Source organism: Myotis yumanensis, unplaced genomic scaffold (genome assembly GCF_028538775.1).
Source record: "Myotis yumanensis isolate MYYU_CA2020_CCGP unplaced genomic scaffold, mMyoYum1.0.hap1 SCAF_14, whole genome shotgun sequence".
Classification (NCBI taxonomy): Eukaryota; Metazoa; Chordata; class Mammalia; order Chiroptera; family Vespertilionidae; genus Myotis; species Myotis yumanensis.
Genome location: NW_027223765.1, coordinates 9,995,541 through 10,022,877, shown reverse-complemented (window position 1 = coordinate 10,022,877; position 27,337 = coordinate 9,995,541). Strand labels below are relative to the sequence as shown.

General features: G+C 36.2%; 1 protein-coding gene across 6 annotated transcripts in view; it reads left to right on the top strand.

Annotated features, from left to right (window-relative positions):
• The window catches only part of GOLGA4 (golgin A4), an 87,037-nt gene that overhangs the window by 22,072 nt on the left and 37,628 nt on the right, over window positions 1–27,337 (top strand). For 5 of the 6 annotated variants that reach the window (XM_070391692.1, XM_070391689.1, XM_070391688.1 and 2 more), the window contains 8 exons: window positions 2,815–3,129; window positions 5,895–5,942; window positions 8,210–8,266; window positions 12,792–12,890; window positions 13,241–13,370; window positions 14,289–14,476; window positions 14,765–14,848; window positions 16,878–17,025. In XM_070391692.1, the coding sequence (XP_070247793.1) occupies window positions 2,815–3,129; window positions 5,895–5,942; window positions 8,210–8,266; window positions 12,792–12,890; window positions 13,241–13,370; window positions 14,289–14,476; window positions 14,765–14,848; window positions 16,878–17,025 (1,069 nt within the window). The remainder of the gene's footprint in view (window positions 1–2,814; window positions 3,130–5,894; window positions 5,943–8,209; window positions 8,267–12,791; window positions 12,891–13,240; window positions 13,371–14,288; window positions 14,477–14,764; window positions 14,849–16,877; window positions 17,026–27,337) is intronic. The other variant, XM_070391691.1, reaches the window with a different exon arrangement.

Below are 27,337 nucleotides of genomic sequence, written 5' to 3'. Positions count from 1 at the left end.
AAATACATTTTTTCAAAACAGTAGATAATATTTGAGCATTTTTCTGAGAAGCTATAAAATGGTTTTATTGAATCATAGTGTTAGTATTTTAGCAGTTTAGGAGGAATCTAGGATTTAGTATTACTTATTGTATAGATGAGATATCAGGCATGAAATATTAAATTATTTGCCCAACGACCAGTGGCTAGTTACTGATAGTACTATGGAATTATCATTGTTAGACACAAAATATCACTCTAGCTCTATTTTTTTACCATGTATTGCCCCATTTGAATTTGTATGCTATTAAAATAGAATGAGAACTGAATTGATTAAATTCAGTAGAGCAAAATACAGGGATTTAAATAGCAGTTCTCATATGTTATTTTTTTTAATTATTGGGAAAATTATTTTATATTTAAAAATTCATGTGTGAATTTTTAAATATAAAATAAATTACAGTATTAAAGTTGCATTTTAAATTTCTGTTGCTATTTTTGAGTACTGCCCTTTTATTTTTCAATAGTTTATTATGAAAATTTTCAAATATATATGAGTTGGAAGAACTTTAAAGTGAATAGCTATATACCCTCCACCTAGATTATTTTTTCTTTTTTCATTTTGTTCCTCCACCTAGATTTTATCACTGATACTTCACCGTACTTATCTGTCTCTCAATATTTACTTTTTGTTTTTTGTTTTTAAGAGGTGGAATGCTATTTATTTATTTTTTTGTAGTTGGTATGTATTTCAGGTGTATAATATAGTGATTCAACATTTATATTTTATAATGTGATCACCACACTAAGTTTAATAACATCTGTCACCATGCAAACTTACCACAATACTATTATTATTTTTAAAATTTATTTTATTTTTTTTAAATATATTTTTATTGATTTTTTACAGAGAGAAAGGGAGAGAGAGAGTCAGAAACATCGATGAGAGAGAAACATCGACCAGCTGCCTCCTGCACTCCTCCCACTGGGGATGTGCCCGCAACCAAGGTACATGCCCTTGACCGGAATCGAACCTGGGACCTTTTAGTCCACAGACCGACGCTCTCTCCACTGAGCCAAACCAGTCTTGGCTTAAATTTATTTTTAGTAAGAGAAAATGACCAAATGTAATACATACATATGGTTGAGAATCCATGTACATGACAGAGCCCGAGACCTCACATCAGGTTCAGAGATAGAAAGGAAACATGGTCTTATAAGACATCCTGAGCTAGGAATGAGGTAGGGGGCTCTGGAGGGCTTCAACGGGTCATTGCAGGTTGAGAAGAAGAGAAGATGCTTAGTGAACAGGAGTTTGTCCTGCCCTATGGATAGGTCAAAAGAGATTATCTGATAATCTCTTATGGGCAAGACCCCTAATTCAAGTTCTTCTAGGTCAGTGGTTGGCAAACTCATTAGTCAACAGAGCCAAATATCAGCAGTACAATGATTGAAATTTCTTTTTTAAAAAAAAATATATTTATTGATTTTTTACAGAGAGGAAGGGGGAGAGATAGAGAGTTAGAAACATTGATGAGAGAGAAACATCGATCAGCCACCTCCCGCACACTCCCCACTGGAGATGTGCCCGCAACCAAGGTACATGCCCCTGACCGGAATTGAACCCAGGACCCTTCAGTCTGCAAGCCGATGCTCTATCCACCGAGCCAAACTGGTTACAGCTGAAATTTCTTTTGAGAGCCAAATTTTTTAAACTTAAACTATATAGGTAGGTACATTGTTATTAACTTAATTAGGGTACTCCTAAGCTGGCCTTTGCTAAAAACATCCTCAATCTGATTGAGGTAAGTTCGCTGAGGTTGACCCCTTCCAATTCTCCCATCCACACTCGTCTTGTCTACTTGTTTCAGATAGACGAGTGTGAATGGGAGAGTTGGAAGGGGTCAACCTCAGCAAACGTACCTCAGTACCTCAAAGCAATGTACCTCCCCTGCGCTGCGTATCCCGTTGCCCGACTGATTGACACCCCTCACTTCTTCTAACACCACTTCAAAATAGACTCGCCCAGGCCGAAAACCGACTTCTGCGCATGGGCCTCGAAGTTTCAATCGCACTGTATTGTGCACCTTTACGTGGTATTTTGTGGAAGAGCCACACTCAGGGGGCCAAAGAGCCGCATGTGGCTCGGGAGCCGCAGTTTGCCGACCACTGTTCTAGGTAGTTAAGGGAGAGGCAGAATTTTCTCTTGTGCTGTTGTTAAAGTTGCCTTTAGCTCAAAACATTCGGCATACCACAGAGGCACAGAGGCACATCTTGGGGTGACTCATTCTGAATCCCCATAGTTCCCTCTTCTGAAACTTCCCTGGAGTTGGGTTGGTAAATTGTTATATATCTCATTAAACCAGTCTCAGTCTTGAGAAAAGTTCGGTTCACTTAAACTGTTGTGTACAATATATTGACTATATTCTCCTTCACCCTTCTCACCCATCTTCCCACCCTCTCCCTTATTGCAACCATCAGACTGGTGACAGTGTGACAGGGGCAGATTTGTAGGTAAGAGATTTGAGACAAGAGAACAGAAGGCTTCCTTCTTTTTTACAGATGTGCAGACTGAAAGGAAGTGACTTAGTGAAGGTCATTCCACTGCTCGGTGACAGACCTGGGACCTACACCCCAGTCCTCTGATTCCAGGTCCAGCACTTTTTCAGAAATAACCAGGTGTCTCTCATTTTTCAGAAAACAATGTATTATGTTAAATGTCAGGGATTTTAATTGAATATGTTAGAGCTTTTAATAGGTTATTACTGGTGATAGGGAATAATAGAAGTCTAAATGTGTATTTTTAACCCACATATTCTGTGGTTTTTGGTTACAGTCAGGTGACACACAGACTTTAGCACAGAAACTCCAGCTCCGGGTGTCTTCCATGGAGTCTTTGTTTCGAAGTCCGATAAAGGAATCTCTGTTCCGATCTTCTTCAAAAGAGTCTTTGGTACGAACATCTTCCAGAGAATCCCTGAATCGACTTGACCTGGACCTCTCTGCTGCCACTGTTGATCCACCCTCTGATATGGAGAGCGAGACTGAAGATTCGCTAGGGAATTTGGACAGCCTCAACAAAGAACAGTTGATTCAGTGGTTGCGAAGAATGGAACGAAGGTTGAATAGCTACAAAGGGAAATGTTCTGAGGTAGGAGCATGCCTTTCTTGCCTAAAGGAAAATTTCTTCCCTTTGTTCTCTAATTCATGTTACTGTGTGGCTTTTATACCTGTGGTTGGCAAAACTCTCAATTCCTTAGATATGCTGGCTACTAATGATGGGTAATCTCTGGCAATATCTAGTTAAAGATTTTCAGTGTTTCAGGTCTTTTGTGGCAAGACTCTTAGTAAAGTTTTGGAGCTTATTGTCTGTAGCCTTCTAGTTCTCACACTCTGCCTTTCTGCTTGGACACCCAGTGCAGAGTTCATCATCTTGCCTCCTCACATTCTCTCCCTTGTTCATCTAAGTGCTGTGGCTTCAACATGACCTCTTCTGCTTATCAGATTTTCATTATTACAGACCCCAATTATGTTTTAAGTAGTTTGATTTTCTGACACATTTGTTTCACTTTCATTGTACCTACATTTAAATTTTGCCTCAAATGAATCTTTTAACTTCTATCCCTCTGAGGATGACACTCTCCGGTCTAAGTGAGGAAGTAGTGCTGCCCATCTCTCTTTTCAGCATCTTCCCTTCAGGTTGAATTGTATTAGTTCTCCCCATCTTGTGCAGTTGAAACAATCTTTCCTAAGGAAAACCTTTCTACAGCAAGTTGCCTGTGGCTTATTATATTTTTTTTACAATGCCTACCAGTTTATTGTCTTAGCAGTTTGTAAATCAGCAGTATCGTTAATTTTAACTAATGAATAATAAAATTCAAAGTTAGTATGTAAAGTTAGCCATAACTTCTATTTCCAATTATGGCTACAATATGGATAGTTTTAACCTGCAGCCAAAAAGAACAAAAAACCCTAGATGAAATATATAAAGTATTTTTTTTTAAACTATAGAATGCTGGCAAACTAGAAAGGAATTATTAGGCTAAAAGCTATAGGCTGGCTGGAACCCAGAGATGTAAACAGGGCAGGAAAACCATGTATCTCAGGAGGCACTTGTGAAATCAGGCAACTTTTCCTTTAAAATTTATTTTTTATTTCTATCAAAGTTAATAATGGTATTGATTTTTGTTGAAATTTATGTTATTTTCACTAGCTTAGTTATGGCTTTTAAGTTTGAAGCTGGGGCAACAGTAAAATTAATATTTAAGTGTGTAAGACACTATGCATTTGATATTTATGGTGCCATTTAGTTTTGCATCATCTCTGTGAAGTAGTTATCAATTAACTCTCATTTGTAGAATAGGGGTTAGAGACTCATAGAGACTTAATCATAGACATTAAGTAACTTGCTTACTGTCACATAGGTAGCAGTTGACAGAGTCCTATTTGATTCTATTTCTTTCTGTTGTTCTGATATTTGTGCTACCGCAGTTATGCAACTCATTAGGGAAAAGAGCCCATAGACTTTGTCTTTACCTTTTCTACCCTATCTGGTCTTAAGGTAATAAGAAAGGGAGGGTCCTAGTCTTAGATGGAATTTTGTGTGTTCTTTTGTGTTCATAATCTCTGTTGCCAATGCACTTTCCATTGCTATCTGCCTCTTCACTCAAGATTTCAGTAGAGGCATGTAGGGGCACAGAGTAGCCTTCCAAGGAAAATGGCAAGGTTCAGAATAGGGGAGTTCTTCCTCCTAAAGCTGCAGCCTATTTCTTCACAGGCCACTAGCACTTCTAAAGTAACGTCTAAATTGAGGCCATGTGCTTAGCTTTCAGATGAGTAGTGCTATATAGTTTACAGCAAGCATGTGAAACTCAAAGGCTAACACGGGCCAAATAAATGAGGCATACAGTCTGTGGGTTGTGAGTTTGACATGCTTGGTTTACAGGTTTAAAAGATTTATCAATATATAATTTCACCAAGTTGTGCTAGAATGTTTACTAGTAAATATCCTAGTTAGATTACGTGGTTAAACATTTCTTTAGGAACCAGTTTTCAACGGTTGGTTATGAGTTCTTTTCATCAGATTTTTACACAGCCATAGTCACAGGTCCTATAACCAAAAGGAACTTTTAGAGGTCAATTACATAGTCAAGCAAAAAATCACCTGGAGAGCTTGTTAAAACACACATTCCTGTGTTTCCTTGCTCTTCCTCCCCCAATTCCTGTTCAGTTAGTTTGGGGTGGGGCCCAAAAATTTCAGTTTCTAGCAAGCTCCCAGGTGATGCTGTTACTGATGGTACTGGTCTATGATTATTATTTGAGCTGTCTTCTGCCTTTAGGTGAGTTGGCTCTAATTCCTACCTATGAATTAGGTCCTGATACTTAAAGAAGTACATGTCTAAGGTTAAATCAAAAGGAGATTTAATATCTTTTTTTATAGAGTTGAGTTCTCCTTTTATTTTTTAGAACTGTATTTCCTATTTTATTTAGTTTGGCTGTATATGCATCTAACTAGGTTGAATTGTTTATAAAAGAATTCTTTTTTTTTTTTTTATAACTATTTCTTTTTTTTTTTTTTTTTAATATATTTTATTGATTTTCTACAGAGAGGAAGGGAGAGAGATAGAGAGCTAGAAACATCGATGAGAGAGAAACATTGATCAGCTGCCTCCTGCACATCTCCCACTGGGGATGTGCCCGCAACCCAGGTACATGCCCCTGACCGGAATCGAACCTGGGACCTTTCAGTCCGCAGGCCGACGCTCCATCCACTGAGCCAAACCGGTTTCGGCTATAAAAGAATTCTTATGATTTATTTTTTTGACTTTCATAACAAGATGCTTTAGTGGAGTTTAGAATAATTAATTGCATTTATTTAGGAATGACATGTTATTGATGACTTTTTCTTTATTTTAGCTTGTAACAGCTTATCAGACTGTTCAGAGAGAGAAGAAAAAGCTACAAGTAAGTGATTTGTTGGCTATGATATTGATTCATACATAATGTTAAAATTAGAAAGAATCTCATAGTAAAAATAGTTCTATCCCCACTTGTAATAATCATATGATTATTACATATATTAAAGCAGTAATAGTAAAGCAGTAACCTGCTTTACTATTACTGGAGATTTGATAAAGAGAAAGAGGGAGGTATCCCAGAGATTTTACATGGTAGGGATGGGTGTTTTTCAGTTTCTGATCCCTAAAGTGCTTACGAGGTTTCGTTTTAAGGCATGTTTTGCTCTTTTAAACATGTTTCCTAATGTCTTAGTTTGCAGGTTGCATCTTTTTAAATTTTTATTTTAGATATGTTCTTATTGATTTTAGAGTGAGAGGAAAGAAGAGAGGGAGAGAGAAACATAGATTGGCTGCCTTCTACTTGCCTCCTACTAGGAATCATGTGCCCTGACCGGGAATTGAACTTTGATCTCCTAGTTCATAGATTGACGCTCAACCACTGAACCACACCGGCCAGGCTTTTAGTTTTTTAAGAATATTTTCTTAAACATGAGTTTTATCGAAGTGGCGGGAGGGTGGTGGTTCTGATTTAATTCATTGTATTATTAATATTACATAAATTCATTCTCAAAAGATCATCTTATTCCCAAATTCTGTGTTTCTATGAATTGTCTATGGATTTTTATTTCTAGGTGTATGTATTTCTATCACTAAGTGGCTGTAGAGAATTGTGGTTGCATAGTCCCAAATATAAAGGGTGTTGGAGATAAAATGCAATAACTTTTGCTTTTTTTTTTTTTCTACATCGCTGTACATGCCCATATTGGCATGCCTAGAAACCTCTTTATTAAATTGGCAAACATCCTTTCAGTAGACCCAATGAAATTAAAATTGTAAGTACTGCCAACACTATTATCAGTACTGCTCATACTACCTAACATTTATTTAGTTCTTTCTGGGTGCCAGGCATTATGGTGTATTTAGTCCTTAAATCTCTTCTGTGAGGAAATTGAGGAATAACGACTTGTTTATTGTTGCACAGCCTGTAAGAGATAGGGAGGAGAGCTGGGATCCCTTCCTGGCAGTTAGTTGGCAGAGCGGGTGCTTGTAAATAATGCACTGCAATTTTTCATCGCTCTCAGCACTGCATTTTCCTGCATTTAAAATTTTTATGTTATACCAAATCAAATAAAACCTGTGTTCATGGCTTTATGGGAAAAAGCCTTTGGTTTTTGTTTTATTCATTTACCAGGCCCCACAAATACAACCCAGTCATACTCTTCTGGACCATATAAGCAAACCATTTGCCTACCTGTATCTCTCTGTTTTTTTGTTATTGTTAATCTACACAGACCAGTGAAGCTCCAAATTTACCCCATTTCTTTACCTCACTATATATTGTGCAAGAATATACAGTTACTTTGTTTCCATAGACCACAACTTTTCAGGTTTAATTTTCAGTTTAGTGAAAAGCACCTGTCTCCTGTCCTCTCCCTTTCCCCCCTTGCAGGAAAGGATGAATCACTTCATCTTTCATTATTACTCTTTTAGCTTCTTGAGTTTAATATATGATTACTAATTTAGCAATCTATAGTTCTCTTTGTGGTTTTCTCCTGGACTTTTCTTTTTTAATGTTTTTAAAATTGATTTTTAGAGAGAGGGGGAGGGAGAGGGGGAGATGGATGGAAACATTGGTGAGAGAGAAACATCATTGATCAGCTGTGTCCTGCAACGCCCCCTAATAGGGATCGAGTCTGCAACCCAGGCATGTTCCCTGACTGGGAATTGAACTGGTTACCTCTTGGTTCATGCGTCAATGCTCAACTGCTGAACCACACTGGCCAGGCTTTTCTTTTTTTTAATATAGAAAAGGACTGTCTTGTTTTTAAATTACAAAAAACCCCGTTTAAACAGATTGGTAATTGACTTATAGGGTGCAATGATATAAATTGAATTGCATTAGGAATTTGATTTAATTAACTTTTTTTATTTTTAAAATTAACATATAGTAGAATTGACTTTGTGGTTTGCATGTGATTTGTGTAATCACTACCACAGCCAGATGCAGAACAGTTCTGTCGCATCATGATTTAACTTTGTTTAACAGATTTTCAACATGGTTATACCTTAAGATTTTCAGTCCTGTTCTCCATCCTCAGGTTATTTTTAGATAAACAGTTGTAATATTGTAAAAATAATTCTTTTTGACTTGCTTTGTATTACTATGTCATGCAGTTGTTTGACCCAACTTTATTTTTTTATTTTTAATTATAGGGTATATTAAGTCAGAGCCAGGATAAATCACTTCGGAGAATTTCAGAATTAAGAGAGGTAAGTTGTAGTGATTAGTACTTTGAGAATAGTAATTAAATCTCTTGTTTTTAGCAGAACTATTGTACATGCTGGGATAGTTTCATATGTACTTCAGTAGTTATAGCAATAACTAACCAGCTCAACCTACAAAACCAGGGGCCAATTCTTACAGTTTTTATATGCGTGGTTTTCCTCAGCTATATAGGGTGCCCCTCCAAAATGTATACATACTTTGAATAATTATATAGGCAATGTTTATTAAAATCTATTTCATTTTCAAAATTGGGCTATCAGCTGTTAAAGTGTGTATACATTTTTTGTTACAGCCTGTATATTGTTGGTGGAATTAGTGAAATAGGAGTCTTAGCAATAGAATATCATTTGCCTGCATGAATAGTCAGTGGCAACTTTCAAGGCTAAACTGTTCCTTCAATTAGGTGTTTTAGGCTTCTTTTTGTTTTTCCTAACCAACAGTCTTTTTGGTAAAATAAAATAAAAATTTTGTTCATTGTAATTTTTGGGGATAATTTTTACAGTGATGTATTAGAATTCAGGCAAATATTTATTATTTGAAATAATGCTTTACTAATTTCTGCTTCTGTCCTATCTTGAAAAGGATGGACAATAATGGCTTATATTGGTTGGAGAATAGCATTCTGTATCTCTGCTACATCACTTATGAACATTTTAAAATATTTTAATTATAAAATAAAACAGATATAGAAAAATCATGCTAAAATATATATAGCTTACATGTATATGGTGAACACTGTTATAATCACCAGCAAGGTCAAGAAATAGAATGTTGCCAGTCACCTCAAAAACGCCTCACTGTTTCCTAACCCAATCACAGCTTCCTTTCTTTCTTCAAAAGTAACTATTATCCTGTCTTTTATTGTACTTTGTTGTGTCTCTTTGTTTTATCACCATGTGTCTCTCAGACACTACAGTCTTGCCCAGGCAAAAATATTTTTTATATATATATATATATATTTTAATCTTCACCTGATGAGTGAGGATATTTTTTCCATTGATTTTTAGAGAGAGTGGAAGGGAGAGGAAGAGATAGGGAGAGAGAGAGAAACATCGATGTGAGAGAGATATATTGATTGGTTACCTTCCATACATGCCCCGACAGGGGGCCGGGAAACGAGCCTGCAACTGAGGTACATGTCCTTGACTGGAATTGAACCTGAGATCCTTTAGTCTGAGGGTCAACACTCTAACCACTGAGCGAAACCGGCTAGGGCAAGGGCATATTTTTGATATATATATTTTTAAATATATTTTATTGATTTTTTTACAGAGAAGAAGGGAGAGGGATAGAGAGTTAGAAACATCAATGAGAGAGAAACATCGATCAGCTGCCTCCTGCACACCCCCTACTGGGGATGTTCCCGCAACCAAGATACATGCCCTTGGCTGGAATCGAACCTGGGACCTTTCAATCCGCAGGCCGACGCTCTATCCACTGAGCCAAACCAGTTAGGGTGTATTTTTGATATATTTTTAAAGTCTCTTTAAATGTACACATTCCTGCATCCCTTTGTTTTCTTTATTGTTCATCTGTTGAAGAATCTGCTGATAAATTAGAACATCCAGAATTACTCATTTGTCTTACCCTAACGTTATAAACCAACAGTCTTGGAATAGCAATACTAATATACCAACATGAATTATGATTACTGAAATTAGTTAAATACGTTTTTATATGCTATTCCCATTCCATCATTTAAAAAAATCTTTTTCCATATCTATCTATATTGTTAGATCATAAGCCATTACATATATATTCTTTCCCTATTAACCCTTATGGTATATTTAATATTTGCCAAAGAAAGAGGTTATCCTGTGTTCTCTTACTTCCCCCAACCTCTCCACTGCACACCCTAATCCTCATGCATGCTTTTCTGTAGTACTTTACTGATTTAGACAGACCAAAATTGAGTACAATACTTTTATTTTGCTATATTAAAGTATTCAGAAAGTATTTTTTAGTATTTTATTTCTTCCCCTTGTGGTTATGAGTATATATAGAAATAGAATCCACGAACATCTCTCCTAGTATTTTCTGGAGGACAAACAAAACAAAACAACCGATCTATATAGGCAAATATTATGTTAGTACCTAGCATGTTAGGTGTTTTTAATGAATAAGATAAAGAAGTGAAAAGGTAAGTAGAAACAGTTTAAGGCCAGTTAAGTGAGGAATAAATGAAGATGTCTCCTCCTTTCTCTGTCCTTCTCTCTGTGTATGGCATGTACTTTTTCCAGGCTCTTCCAAATGCTATTTGTTATAAGCAGTTGCTTTTCTCAAAGCTGACTTCAGGGAGGGAGGGTTCATTTTTTTTCAGCTGAAATCACCTTGGAACATAATGGGTAACATAGGACCGAGATAAAAATAGTGAAACAATTAAAGGTATTTGATACATTCCACTCATCAAAATTTCTCTGTAAAAAGGTAATCAGAAAAGACCTTGTAAAACTTAACGCATATAAATGTTAATCCCAGGGTATGCCAAAATGGTTAGCAGTAGGAGAATTATTGAATTAGTTGTCATATTTAGTAACATCATAGCCATTTTTAATTTTGTTAAAAAGTTTAATTATACTTCAGTATCTTATTCTTGTGGCTTGGACAGGGTTAGTTTAAGCAGTTCACTAAAGGGAGCATTATTGACTTTATTCAATGGCAGATAGACTAAGCGGAAAATAGTTTTTGAAATCATTACTGATTTAAACTTAAACTGGAAATACAGTTTATTTAGATTTCTGAAAGAGTTACTTTTCTTCCATAGGCTTACATTTTAACAAAATAGTTTGAGTGATTAAGGTTGATATATAAACTGTCATATCATGATAGTAAATCTTGAACATATTTTTTCATCTCTAAGTGGCTAACATGCAGATCCCCCCCCCCTCCCCAAGATACTGAATTTTAAGATTGGACTTTAGAATCAGTATTGGCATCACTTTTTTTTTTTAAGGATATAGTTAAGTTGTTAGAATGTTTAAAAAAAACGATGACATTCAAAATCTGAAAACTGTAGCATAAATTGAGGCATTTTTATGGGTTTGGCCTGTGCAAAGTCATGGAAGACAGTTCTTTCCAGACTTGTGGGTTATGGGCTGGAAAATGATCTCCAGTTCCTTCCAGAAATGGGGCACAGGAGAATTGTCATGGGGCTGCTTTTATTTCTTCAAGTGTGGACATTAAGAATAAGGAACCAGATTCTTCTGTTTTCATTATTTCATAAAGGTTTTTTTATTTTTTTAAATTTATTTTTAAAATATATTTTATTGATTTTTTACAGAGAGGAAGGGAGAGGGATAGAGAGTTAGAAACATCGATGAGAGAGAAACATTGATCAGCTGCCTCCTGCATGCCCCCTGCTGGGAATGTGCCCGCAACCAAGGTACATGCCCTTGACCGGAATCGAACCTGGGACCCTTCAGTCCGCAGGCTGACGCTCTATCCACTGAGCCAAACTGGTTAGGGCTCATAAAAGTTTTTTTAAATAAAAAGTTAGGAAGGACATATTTTTAGAATAAAGTACAGCTGTTTAAATAAAAGATTTGAATCTAAGAAAAACTCTCTACATTGACCTCTATTTCTTATTTCACCATGGATTCATGAAAACTTCATTCTGGACATGTTCTGGAAGACCATCATTAGGAAACTACTACTGTGAGGGAAAGTCAAGTTAGGAGTCTTTAGTGAAAAAAACAGTAAATGAACTTAGAGATCTTGGGCAATGTGGGTGTGATGGGGAACAGAGGACAGTTAGTGCCTCAGTGTTTTGAGAATTAGTAAATTTGAAACAGTGTAAGAAGAGGGCGTTGCTTATAAGTCCTTGAAAATATTGTTTGAGGAAAATTTTCTAGCAAATGTGTGAGGGATGGATCAAGTCAGAGGAAGACTTCAGGTAAGAAAAGTAGGAATCCCAGAAAAATAGAGGTGTTTTGATGGGATATCTAAAATGTTCTAGAAGTTAGTTTCTAGCATGCCAGAGGAGTAAGTGTAAGGGAAAAGCACCGAGGCCACAGGACAGCCCAGAGGGATAGAGGCCAATGGAATCAGGGAAGAACAGAGAGGAAACTGTTAGAGACAGGAATACAGACAGGAGCCCTGAAGCCATGGAAAGCAGGTACGCTGAGGAGATCATTATGGTGACTGCTATAGCACAGAGGTAAAGATCATTGGATTCAGTTAGGAAGGCTCATTAAGGACCTAAAGAAAGCAGCATTTTGAGTAGAAGTCTCAGGAATTTTTTTTATCCTCAATTCAGCATTCATTACAACTACAAAATATTATTCTTGGATCTTTATATTCTTGAAGGATCAAAACTTATTTGCTGGTGTAAATATTAATGTTTTTTTAAAAATACTAATGTTTTAAATACTGATGATCTTTTAATTATTGTTGCTGATACCTTATCTTAAGAGGAATGCAAATCCAGATTATGTTTTTAAATTTGAAAACTTCAAGTCTGTATTTTTTGTTTTATGCTAAAAACTACCTATAAAATCCTTTATGTGTTAGGAGCTCCAAATGGACCAGCAAGCAAAGAAACATCTCCAAGAGGAGTTTGATGCATCTTTAGAGGAAAAAGATCAATATATCAGTGTTCTCCAGACTCAGGTAAGAGATTAAAAGTGTGAAATTTTTGAATAGAGAAAAATAAAAGGAGTTTTGATGGGATATGTAATAGGTTCCAAATGTTTTTAAAAATGGGGTATTTTTAAAACTCTTTGCTTTTCCTCAGTTAATTTTAAGGATAATTGTTGATTTATTATCCTTTGGCTAACTGTGATATAATTGAAAGTAACAAATAAAAAAATCAACTGTATTGGGAGTAAACTTTTATTTTAATTGTTTCCCTCGGTATAGCAAAAAGTATCTTTTACTCTGTCCTCTCTGTTGTAAAGAAAGTACTACTGCTATATTTTCTTTTGAATCATTTTTTTTCTAATGAAGCACATTTTTCTTAGGTTTCTCTGCTGAAACAACGGCTACGAAATGGCCCAATGAATATTGATTTAACAAAACCACTCCCTCAAATGGAACCACAGGCTGAAGGCGTCACTGAAGAAAACACAGAGAGTGATGGAGTGGCAGTAGGTGAGCTTCATCTTGTCAAAACGTTAATTTAAAAACCAGAGGAGGGTGTTGAGAGACTCTAGGATCTGAGCTATTAGACATGGGCCGAGATAGACGTGTAAAGTACTCTTGATCCTAACATTTCCAGGAAGATGCAAGAGTTTTTGTTGTTTTTTTAGTTCTTTGTTGTTGTTATTCAGGAGAAAGTAAGTAATTGTTTTAAGACTTGACAATCTGTGAGTAGTAGCACCTCATTTTCATTATAATTGAAATAAATGTATTATACTTTAAAAAAATTTTTATACTGTTTTATTGATAGCAATAGTTTTCATATAAACAGGATAGTTCTACTCGAGATTAATGAATATGTAATTGTTTGTTTATAAGTTTTTAAGTAATATTACTTACATGTTTCTGCATTCAAAGGTGTCTGTTCTTGCCCTATTATTTGCTATCTAACTGGAAAAGAGTAGTTAATTTTTTTCTTAAAATCCACGTATAGTCCTCCCTACTCTTTGAGGTGCATATTCAATGTAATTTCTACTTTTTATTTACCAACTCTTTGTCTCCAAGAGATTTATGATAAACTTTTGGTCTAGCCAGAGCCACAGTAGCTGTCTGTCTGAGCAACCATCTTGTAAGGGGTCCTGAAATTCCCCTGAGGTGTGAAAACTTCACTCATAAATGTAAGGAGATGGAAAAAGGTGTACTTACCAGAACTCTTTTCTGGGACAGATTAGAATACATTGGAAGGAATACTTTATTAATCCTTTTGGGATGGGAGCTAAGACAAAGGAAGGGTGCCTCTCTCTTGCTGATCTGGTTTAGAGTATAGCAGAGTGTTGGGACAGTCCTATGTACTAACAGAATTAACTGTTCTCATGAAGCCCTTATATTCCTCACTGACTGCCCCTGCTTGTGCTGCTTTATTGTTACTAGTTGGAGATGGAGCTTCTGCGAACTCACTGGAAATACTTCAGCAAAGAGTTAAGCGTCAAGAGAACCTACTGCAGCGTTGTAAGGAAACAATTCAGTCACGTAAGGAACAATGTACGCTGTTAACCAGCGAAAAAGAAGCACTGCAGGAACAACTAGATGAAAGACTTCAAGAGCTAGAAAAGATTAAGGTAAAGAGCAAATGCGTTTTGTTTAATGTAGCCCCATCAAGCTAGATGCACAGGCCCCAGCGTGGCCTGCACTTCCTCTGCAAAGCCTTCTTCCTTCCCCTGTAGACAGCGTGGAGAGGGCACCCAAGTGCTTTGGGCTTCATATCAGTTACAATACTTTTGAGACATCCTGTGTACTGTTCTAGACTATGAAAAGTATCCAAATTAGATAAAATGTTTAGAGTTCTCATATGAGGAAAAGCTTTATTAGAGATGGAAATGAATTTTTAAAATTTTTAAAATTTTTAGGAGCTTCATATGGCTGAGAAGACTAAACTTATCACTCAATTACGTGATGCAAAGAACTTAATTGAACAGCTTGAACAAGATAAGGTAAAACAATACTTATACTAAATTCACTTTTGGAAGCAATTGGAAGCATTCAGACCTCTGCTTTCCAAAATTATTGCAGCTGCTTCCATGAAAAATATTTTTGTTTTAATTTCTAGATTTATATAACTGTTAGCATTAGTTTTGTGTCATGTGAAGCTGATTCTCTGATTCTGGATTTCAGTATTTTGATTTATAGATTAGAATAACTTGCAAAAGAAATCTGTTTATAGTATATAACATGTTTCAGAGAAAAGTTATTTATAATTAAGGCATTGCTAAATGTGGATGATAAAAGTATTGTCTTTCAAATAAAATGGAAACAGAATAATCTTTTAGATAAATTGCCTAAAAAATAGACAAGCATAAATAGAAAGAGATTGGTAGTGTAGAGTTAGAGCTGCAGCTGTATCTGTGGCAGCAGTGACAACTGAAAAATTCATGGGCAAATAGTTTTGACTTAACTCTTTCAGTTCCAAGTTCTTGGGTCCTTTTTAAAAAGCAGCTCCCAGTTGGTTATACACCATCCACCATTTTCTTTAATATGCTACTTTATAGCTACAGTAGCCATGCAATTAAGAACATGTCAGAGCCATTGTATTGAAATGTATTGGCAATCTTTTCATTCTATAGTATCATTTTGCTAGATTCTACTCTATACAATGTATGAAGGCCCACTTAAAAAAAAAAGCCTTTTTATTATGAAAAACTTAAAACACTTACAAAAGTAGAAAGATTAATGTTATGAATTCCTATGAACCCATCACCCAGCTTCAACAGTTAACATCGCATGGCTAATCTTATCTCATTTGTACATTCCCACCCCCATTATCCTCAACCCTTTGGAACAATGCAAGAAATCTTATCATTTCTTCCACAAGTATTTTAATGTATCTTTAAAGTAAAGGACTCTGTTTTTTATAAAAATATAACCACATAATCATGATCACATAAAAAATTTAATTTCTTAATACAATCAACTATCTAGTTAGTTTCAGATTTCCCTTTTGTCTCAGACATTATTTTTCCATTTTTATGAATCAGGAATCAGGATTCAAATAAGATTCTTTCATTGCAAGTGATTGATATGACTGTTAAAACTTCTTTTAATCTGTAGGTTTCACTGCCCTCTTTTTCTCTTTCCTTTTTCTATTGTGATTTGGTATTTTAGGGAAACTGAAGGCCATGATTTTGTTTTGAAATTTTATATAATAATGCCTCACTTACCCAGTTTTTAACTGTCCATTTAATTAGCCATCTGGAAGAGTCATACATTAAAGCAGGGGTTTACAAACCCTGAAAGCTATTCTTAAGGTAATAGCTGTCACAAAATCTTACTTTTCAAGGACAAGTTAAACCACCCCATTTTTTTGTTAGTCATGAATGACTGACTTGGTGGCCTTCATTTCTTGTGTAGGTTATTTGAGAGTGGGAAGACAGTCGCAATTAGAAAATTGGAGGAATGGAGGTGCCTCACTGACATGATAAGAATTAGTGGTGGATACATAGACTTTCACAAGGGGAAAGAGAAAAGCAGGTAGATCTGCACCACGGTCTTGGTCCACCCAGTGTGGCAGCAGAACCTTACACTCTCAGCAGCCTTTGAGGCTTTCTTCACGTTACAGCGCAGATTCATAATTATAGTTCATGATGGGTCTGAGCCAAATACAAAAGGCTGTATTTTGTTCATTATAAACTGTTTACCAAGATGGGGGAAATATGGCAAACATTCATAGAAAGATTATAAGTTTTTAAACTAAAATATGTTTTTAATACTTAAAAGATTAAGCTTACTATTTTGATATCAGTAAATAAAAAATACACTGATAAGTCAGATAACCAAGGTTATTACAGTAGACAGTGTAGTATATAGTGAAAAACACAGATTTCATTTTATAAAATAATGAAAAAATTCTTATGCTGTATTTACTAAGGAGTATTTTGTTTTCTGCCTTTTAAAGTAAGTTTGATACATGCTATTGATGATGCAGTTTTGTTATGCAAACACTTTAGAGTCTTCCCTTCTGTTTAGGGAATGGTAATAGCAGAGACAAAACGGCAGATGCATGAAACCCTGGAGATGAAAGAAGAAGAAATTGCTCAACTTCGCAGTCGCATCAAACAGATGACTACCCAGGGAGAGGAATTACGGGAACAGAAAGAAAAGTCTGAAAGAGCTGGTAAGAACTCAGGGGTTACTCATTTTATGTTAGAGCTCAAAAGTCATGTAAAGTGCAACTTTTCCAACCAATTTAGAAAAATTAAAGATTGGTAGAAATGCTTAGCTGTAGAGACTCTGTGTAATACACTGGACTGTTCCTCAGAGGAGGCAGGGATGGTAAACTATGGCTTATTTATGTAGGGTTCTCAGCTGGTAATGATTTTTACATTATCAGGTAGTTGGATAAAGGCAGAAGAATATGTGACAGAGACCATATGTGTCCTGCAAAGCCTAAAATATTTACTGTCTTGCTCTTTATAGAAAATGTTTGCTGATCACTGCCTTAAATAACTGCTATCTTACAGCTTTAGAGTAAACAAAGTATAAGATATAGTCCGCTTTTTATTTTTTCATCCTCACCTGAAGATATTTTTTCCATTTATTTTATTTTATATTTTTTTAGAGAGAGTAGAAGGGAAGGAGGGAGAGAGAAACATTAAAGTGAGAGAGACACATTGATTGCTTGCCTCCGCACGTGCCCTGACGAGGGCCGGGATTGAACCAGTAACCCAGGTATGTGCTCCTAAACTGGCCAGGCTGATACTCTAACCACTGAGCATACCGGCCAAGGCTCTTGTCTGCTTTTTTTTTATAGTCTGCTTTTTAAAGGAATAATGAATAATTCAGTGTTATACATAATAGTATTATGTTTTGACATAATAAATGCTAGGTTGTAAAGTGTAGGGACCAGCATAGTATTTTGATCCAACCAGCCCTCTCATACAATACTGATTAATGCTAGGAAAGAAGGGAGAGGCATTAGAAAGTGGAGATGGCAGAATGAACTGGTGCCTTTAGGTCAGTGAGGATGTCAGTTTTGAGTTGGGCTTCAAATGAATAGGATGGGCCTAAAGAGTGAGGTGGGGCAGCACACATTTCAGAGGCTACAAGACCATAAACAGGCACAGGGACCTTAGTGGGTGTGTAAATCAACTGAAAACTATTCCTGCTGAAGTGGGGAACAAAGTTGGATTATGAAGGAACTATTAACACATTAAGTGCCCAGTCAGTCACCAGTGACTGACACTATACTTTCCGTCCGGAAGACAAAACAGGCTAGGCACTTAATGTGTTAAAATCTTAAAAGGTGAGTAGCTGAGTTTAGATTTGTTGTACAGGCAAAAAGAAACCAGTAGTAGGAAAGTATAATGTATGGAAGCTAGTGTTTTATGGAGAAAAGAAATGAAGGGGAAGTCAAACTTACAAGCAAAGGTAGAAATCCAGGTTTGAGGGACTGAGTGCTTTGGGCCACCTCAACTAGGATTGTGGCCTGGGAAGGAGGAAATGTACAGTCTGCAGAATTTGGTATTTCATCAACTCCGAGGGGCAGAAGAAAAGGAGGGAGCTAGGATGACTCCAAATTTTCAGCTTAGGAAACTGAATTAATAGTGTGAAATCAGAATAGGACATCTAAATGGGGAAATTGAGGAATGGGGTGAAATGATGAGTTTGCTTATTAAATGCTTTGAATTTGAGCCAATCATGAGCTTTTCAAATGAAACTAACTTGTAGGAATCTTTAATAATAAAAGTGTAATTAGACTGCACAGCTGAATGACCTTCTGGATGTCCTTCCGGATGAAGCTGTGGTGGCAGGGGCTGAGGAAGAGGTGGTTAGGGGCTTTCAGGCAGGCAGGCAGGCAGGCAGAGGCAGTTAGGGGTGATCAGGCAGGCAGGCGAGTGGTTAGGGGCGATCAGGCAGGCAGACAGAGGCAGTTAGGGGTGATCAGGCAGGCAGGCAGAATGGTTAGGAGCAATCTGGCAGGCAGGCAGAGGGGTTAGGGGCAATCAGGCAGGCAGGCAGGTGAGTGGTTAGGAGCCAGCGGTCCCGGATTGCGAGAGGGTGCGGGCTGGGCTGAGAGACCTCCCCCCTCTGAGCACGGATTTCGTGCACCAGGCCTCTAGTCTATATAATAAAAGCCTAAGCAACTGTTAAGGTGGAACTACTGGAACAACCAGTCGTTATGATGTGAACTGACCACTGGGGGCAGACGCTCAATGCAGGAGCTGCCCACTGGTGGTCAGTGTGCTCCCACAAGGGGAGCGCCGCTCAGCCAGAAGCCGGTCTCACAGCTGGTGAGCGCAGCTGCCATGGCAGGAGCCTCTCCTGACTCCACGGCAGCACTACTGAGCAGCAGCAGCAGGCGCAGCGGGCTGGGATGAGTGCGAGTGGCGTGGCACCATCCTCGATTCGGGCTCCTCTCTGGCTGCCTGCCACTTGGCACACTGCTACATCCCTTGAGGGGTCCTAGATTGTGAGAGGGATGTCCTGGACTGAGGGGACCCCTTTCTCCACACCCCCCCACCCCTGTGCACAAATTTTGTGCACCAGGCCTCTAGTTTTGAAATAAGAAAATGTAGCAACTTTTAGGAGTCATTAGCTTAAGGTCGAAGCCTATGATTCAATCTGTAGGAGAGACTGATTTCTCTAAAAGATGAGATTTTACAGTTGTAGTAATGGCATTGGCAGTAGTAAAACCAGTGGCAGAATGATTTTCAGTTGATTAATATACCCACTATGTATGCACTGCTGCTGCTACTCCTACTGATAGCTAACAGTTATTTTATGCAAAGCTCTATTATAAATGCCTCACTTGTATTTACTTGTGTGTGTACTTATATTTAATCATCACAATTCCTATGAAGTAGGTATTATTATTATTATTCTCATTTTACAAATAAGAAAACCCAAGAACATAGAAGGTAAATAACTTACCTACATTCATGCACAGAGAGTAAGTGTATAGTCAGGTTTTGATTCCAGGCATTTTGAGTCCAGAGTCTGCTCTTAACCAGAGGGATGAGTTTAACAGAGAGAAATCAATTAAAAAGGCACCAAGAAGTCATAGGAATTATGGAAAGTTATACTTTTTTGGGGGAATATCAGAGGCATTTCCAGAAGTGGGGGAGATAGGATGAAAACTTAAAAAAAAGGTCTTTGAATTTGGTGAGGATTTGATTCCCAGGATGCAGCTTCAGAAATGTAGAAACTAGATTGTAGTTAATTCACATGTGGGATAAAAATTTTCCAGATAACTATTCTAGTCACCTCTTTAATAATAGTCTTCCTCCTCTTGCTTCTTCAAAATTCATATGTTTTTTGTCTTTAAATATGATTTACATAAGACTATATTTTTATAAATAACTGATAGCTTGTAAATTGAGAAAAATTTCTGTTAATAGTACTGTCAAAATATTAAAAATTAATAAAGATAGGATTAAGACTTAAAGTTATTTAATATACATTCCCTTTGGAAAGTCTTTGGATTACAGTTTTAAGTGCTGTGGTAGATGTTTAAAATTTTATTTTGGGTCATAATTATTGAGGGCTGTGATAGAAAGTTGTAACTCATTCACAGTGAAGATACTGCCTTTTAAGTCTATTATGGAAACTAGTTTTGGGCACCCACTGCATTTCATCTAATGGTCATAATTGAGTCTGAACTGAACTGTTCATATATAAAATGATTCTTAGACATTTCACATATAAAGTGTATATGCCAACTGACAAAAAAAATTACAACTTAGTGCTAAATGTAAGAAAAGGTCTTTGAAAGGAAGTAGAGTTTCCATAAATAGCATGTGAACATCATCTGGTTCTTGGAGAATTCAATTGCTCTGTTAAATATTTGTTTTTTTCTTAGAGTTAAAATTCAAAGGCTAAATACAGGTAGTCCTCGGGTTACATTGGACTCGACGACGTACGTCGTTTTGTGGTTATGTCGCCATCTCCCATTTATTTAAAAAAAAAAAAAAAGTTCCGTCATTTCGACGTATGTACATATGAGCTTTATGTTTTTTATTGTTTATTTACCACAAGTAAAGGTCAGGAATTGTTATCTTTCTTTTAAAATTTTTTTTACTGTTTCACATCATTAACTGCTATGTATGTGCTCCATGTGAGTGATGTAGGTGGGTTCCGACTTATGGCGAAAATCGTATTACGTCACGCCGTAGGAACGGATCTCTGACATAACCCGAGACCTACTGTACATAAGTGCTGGCCATGTGAAGGAAACATTAACAATATTAAAGCTTGCAGTTGTTAAGATTTTTAGAAGTAAATTGTCCTGTATAATAAAAGGCTAATATGCAAATTGTCCCTCTACTGGGAGTTTGACTGGGAGTTCAACCAGGGGGTGGGGCTGGCTGGCTAATCCCCCATGGCCCCTCCCCTCAACTGGTCCCGCCCCCGGTCTCCCCTCCCTTCCTCCCCCCCTCCGATCAGGCGGGCCGGCTGGACCCCACCCATGCATTAATTTGTGCACCGGGCCTCTAGTATAAAATAATTACCAAAGAATACAAACTCTCCTAATGTATTTTCAACTGTAAAAAGTTTAACTCTGATATATTTAATCATTTTTGACATGTATTTCTTTGGCTTGCTTATTCTGGAGGTCAAAATTGGTTCAATACATTCCCCATACTTTTAATGGAAAACAGTCTATTGCACTGCTCTTCTTAGTTTTTCTAGATGAACTGTGGTGCCTCCCATATGTTGGAGGACAAAAGAAATTGGAATGTTTATTATTTTTCAAAAGGAGAATTTTATCATAAAATATTGAGACTATGTGAACATGGTGACATGCCTAATTTAGGATGCTATATCAACCTATCGTACTTATTCTACTTTCTAGTGGAATTGTTAGGCATTTTTTTAAAGTATCATACTATATCATTCTTGTCTTGTTAAAATTATTTATTTTATTTGGTAAAAAAAACCAAATAAATACATTTGTTATAATCATTTTACTACAACTGTTGATAGTATTTCTTTCTAGACACCACTTAAGAACAGATAGTAATATCTTTAAGTAAACAGATTTTTAAACTTAGAGAAGTCTGATGATTTAGCTTAAGTGCATAATGCTGTATTTTATGGGTGCTAGGTATTATTGCTAATTGTCTAGAATATTATCTCTTCAATACAGTACCAGTATAAAAAGTTAATGCTACTAATATTCACACTAGGTTGTGTGTGTGTGTGTGTGTGTGTGTGTGTGTGTGTGTGTGTTTCAACCAGGATATGAGGTGAGAGTAGTTGGCTAGTTATTAATGCAGGGTATTACAAAAAACACTGGAAAAAAGAAAAAATGAAAGTATATCATTGTTGTTTTAGTACACTTTCATTTAGTCTTTTTTCTAATTCTTATTTTTACATTATTGTAAATAATATTTTACCATATTGTATATACAAGTTTGCATGCTCCTTTTTCTCCATTTAATATTATATTAGGAGTACTTTTACACATTGCTAAAGTACTAACATTTTAATAGCTGTGTCAGAATGCATGCACATCATTTACTTAACCATTTCCCTACAGATTAATGTCTAGATTATTTTATATTTACGCTATTATGAATAATACTATAACAATCCTGAGCTACAACCCATTTCATATTTGAATTTTTTCTCAGGGTAAATTCTTACCTATAGACTTTTAGTCTTTTTTCTTAGTTACCTTTAAGTGATTTAAATAAAGCCAATATAAAAAGAGAACTCACGTTAGAATGTTAACTCCTACCCCCTCCTTTAAAATGTCCTTGCCTATAAGTATGCAAGATTAATAAAATATTCTGCTTGGATTAGGAAAGTTTCCAGAGTGCACTATCTTTGTAACAAGCTCTGTTTCCCTCTCATGCACCCTGTCTTTGCTGAAGTTATGTGTTTTATATGATTGGCTGCATTTAAAAACTTAGATTAGCTTATGACATTCTTTGCTTTTTTATTGCCATGTTGTGTTTGTGGAGGAAATTTTTTTTATTAATTTGTATAGTATAGGTTTGATACACCAAAGACATTCAGTAGAACGTATTTATTTGATGTTTGAAAGACCCTTTAAAAGAGTTTATATATTTAAATAAAATATAAGATTTATGCATATTTATATAATAAACAAAAATCACAGGTATATTTAAGTGCTTTGTTAGTTGTTGATGATTTATGTAACAGAGTTTTCTTGGAGTCTTAAGTCTCACAAAACATCTTATTTTTGTGCATCCACACATGCCAATAAGTGAATCATGGTGCCTTTCCCAAGCCTTGTATGAACAGGACTGGGGTAAGGGCTATTTGTTTTCTTATCATGGTGCTTAGGATAAGCCTTACAAAGAAAATTCCATGTTTCTCAGGCAAAAAGAAAAAAAATATGCTTTAAAGTACAGTTAAGTCTGCCATGTTAGATAAGTTACATATTTTGGCACTAAATGAATAGCTTATGGAAAAATGTATTATTTTAAATGGAATTAGAGTTTTATTCATTATAGATCGTTTATTTAATAGTCATGTATTTGTAGGTGCTCAACACATTTCTACAGTAGTAGCTATGCACCCATATATCTAGGTAGTCATTGTTACCCTGCACTTGTTTATGGCACTGTCACTGTTCTGGAAAACATCAGCAAGCAGAAGAACACATTTCTACAGAATCATACCTTCATTTACTCAGCTTTATCCTAATATTTTCCAAGATCAGATTGATGTTTTTAAGGTTTTTTAATAGATAAATCTATATAAAAACATGAAATTTATATAGATCTATAAAGTACATGAAATTTTGGATAGATCTATACATTTTAAAAAGTCAAAGCATAATTGATCTACAGAATGAATTTTCTTATGCATTTTGGAAAGTAGTTTAAAAAGTAGATCTCCATGGTACATGTGATGTTTATTAAATATCCGAAGGCCCCAATTTACATGTAAATATTGCAGTGTCTGGTTTGTGCCACTGGGTGGTAGTATTACTTTATTTTCACTTAAACTCTAGAGGAGTGGTTTTCAAAATTTTTTGGTCTTATGGACCTCTCTATACTCTTACAATTTACTGAGGATTACAAAGAGCTTTTGTTTATGTGGGTTATATGTAGTGATATTTATTAAAAATTTAAAAATGTTTGTTTAGTTCATTTAAAAATAACAGTTATAAGCCTATTACATAGTATTAGTTAAATACTTTTATGAAAATTACCTGTATTTTCCAAAACACAATTTTGTGTGCAGAGTGGCCTTGTTTTATATTTTTGCTAATCTCATTGTTTAGCGTAATAGAAGATAGCTGGATTTTATATCTGTTTTTGCATTTAATCTGTTGTGATGTGTTGTTTTGGTTGAAATATATGAAGAAAATCTCCCCTCATGTAGATATGTATTTGGAAAGGGAGGACCTGACAGGCCCTCTGAAAGGGTCTCAGGACCCATGGATCTTTGGATCACACTTTGAAAACTGCCACTAGATTTGCTTTTATTCACAGGTCTTGACGATTAGATGGGAATTCTGATAAAAATTCTTCTGGTTGCTTTTTCTGTTGATTTGCATTTTATTCATTTTGTAGTATAACCTGTGTTTTAGTTAAATATCACATGCATTTTGCAGCTTTTTTTTTTTCTGCTGGGATAAAGACTTAGGCGCTAGCTTACTTATTCATATTTTGATGTTCTCAATCAGCTTCTTAAGATCAGCATTTCATTGAGGGACTGGCAACCTTCCCACATTTCTGCATGTTTGTTTATTGTCTGTAGTGGGAGTAGAAGTGGGTCTTGTTATTCTTATAGTAACATGTCCTCTGGAACAGTGCAACAAACCCGTAATGCTACTTGGAATCTCAGAATTCTGGCTTTTGTTATACGGTTAGTAAGGGCATTAAGGATGAGGACAGGAAAAGGTGGTGAAGTAGCAAAAGCAAATGCCACATTCTTCCTACCTTTACCTAAGGATTAATTCTTCTATTTCTCTCCCCTTCTTACTACTTCAACTTTTGTGTGTGTGTGGAAAATTTTCTTTATGTCACCCAGTAGCTTGCATATGGCAGACATCCAAAATATATGATGAATGAATGGTTGGATTATTGAGCTGTTGCCAACATTTCTCATTTAACTCTTGCAGTGAGCATTTGTCCCTTTTATAGTTCCCATAGATGCGAATGAACCTCATTCGAAGTGGAAACAAGGAGCTAGCAATAAAAGGCCTCCATATTTTACTTTTGGCGGAGGACCGTTAAATTTTTGCCTAGAAATATTTTCAAAGTTTTTTTTTTTAAATAAAAATTGCCTGAGATACATTGAATTTTGCTTTGGAAGAACACAGTGTGTTCTTGCAACATTCGGTGGCAGTTTGTGCTTAGCGTCCCGGTGGTGTGTGCTGTGACCGTGGCTTTCCCGAGCACTCTTGCATGTTGGCAGAGACTTGTCAGCTGTGCCGATGTATGCTTTCATTCTCCCCACTCACTTGTCCTTCATTGGTAATTGCAAGATAAACTATGTAGATGTTCAGAACATACTTCTTTAGTACTCACATTAAGATCCTAGCATAGTTTCATTTGGGACACCAATTTAGTGTACCTGGTTTTTGCGACATCAGAAAGTGAGATGTTTCTGGTTAGTAAGTAAACTCTCAGTGTATCCTCTTCAGCATTGAAATGGGACTCATTATTGAAGACAGACTTCCTGTAAGGAGGTTGCTTCATTTGTGGTACAATGTAGAATCCTGAATGGGTTTGAAATACGTTTCCTATGTGTGTATATATGCAATGTGTTTTAATGCCTTTTTTTGTATTTAGCATTTTTGTAAAGGAAGATGAGAATGGAAAGCAGTTGAGTTTTTTTTATGTCTGTCTGAGGTATAACATGCTACATTTTATTGAGTTAGAAGCCGTCAGTAATTGCATGGTCCAAAAATTCTGGTTTAGTAAGATATATTATTGCTCACTTGAACTTGATCAATGTCAGCATTCTTAGTTTTTAAAAATAATGCAAGGTAAGAGTTGTTTGTTAAATACAATTTTAAGTTTTATCATCAAGCCTATATATTCAAGTTGATGTATTATCTGAGGAAAAAACTGGGTGCCTCAGTTCTTGCATTTGAATAAGGACATTGAATTAAAAGATCTCTAGGTAGCCTGGCTGGTGTGGCTCAGTGGTTGAACGTTGTCCCATGCACCAAGAGGTCGCTGGTTCAATTCCCAGTCAGGGCACATGCCCGGGTTGCAGGCTCAATCCCCAGTAGGGGGCGTGCAGGAGGCAGCCTGTCAGTGTTTCTATCTTTCTCTCTCCCTCTCTTTGAAAGAAATAAAAACTTAAAAAAAAAGATCTCTAGGTATCTATAATAATAAAAGCGTAATATGCTAATTAGATCTGATGTCCTTCCGGACGACCTTCTGGATGAAGCCAGACCTATGAGGAAAGCCCGGGTCCCAGGTGACAGAGGGAAGCCAGTGCCAGCAGCCGGGGGAAGGAAGGCCTACTCTTGCATGAATTCATGCATCAGGTCTCTAGTAAAATTATATGGTTCTCTGACATGGTAGCAGAAGATGGGAGAGAAGATTAAATTTAGATGGAAAGAACTGTGGAACCAGATCTAATTAATTATTATGATGGATAATCAAATGACTTAAGAACAGTGGATTGAACACTAAAATTAGAATCTAATGCAGGAGAATATTCTAAAATTTTCTGGTTGTGGTTAGAAAACATTATTGGCAATCCATCGCCTTAACCACTCGGCTACCTCGTCCACGACATTATTGGAAGATTATATCTAAACTTCGTGGCATGGATTATTTTGTTCGAAAAAGTGAGAGCACTACATCTATTTTTATACTGTACTGGATTCTGGAATTTTAAAACTAAAAACAAGGAAAATTCATTTGGAATTGACTGTATACAGTTTTGTTTTATTTTGCTTAATTAACAAAAGTTTTTCATTTAAAACTCTATTTTGCTGAAAGAATATAAAAAATATCTTCAGGTTCTCCAGAGCCTGATTTAAAATATTTCTGAGAAGTGCTTTGAAATGCTAAGTTATAATTTTACATGCTGAATAATGACAGTAATGCAAAGATGCTGATGACATCCAAGCATTAAAAATGTTATCATTCCTTTTTCCATGTTTTCCTTTTCCACATTTAAACCTTCAGCACAAACTAAGCAGTAAGCACCCTTACAGAATCTCTTTCCCATAATTGATCACTTTACTTGATTTCTAAGAAATTAGGAAATGAAATTTCTTGTTAGTAGTGAGATATTTTTTTTCAGTTTGACATGAGAATTTGAAAAAAAAATTTCTCAGGGGAGGATATGTTTGTTGATTTTTAAAGAGAGGAAGGCAGAAGGAGAGAGAGAAGGGAGGGAGGGAGAAACTTCAATTGTGAGAGAGAAACATGCCCAACCAGGGATCGAACCTGCAACCTAGGTATGTGCCCTGACCAGGAATCAAACCTGCAACCTTGTGGTGTACAGGACAACGCTCTAACTGAGCCACACCAGCCAGGGCA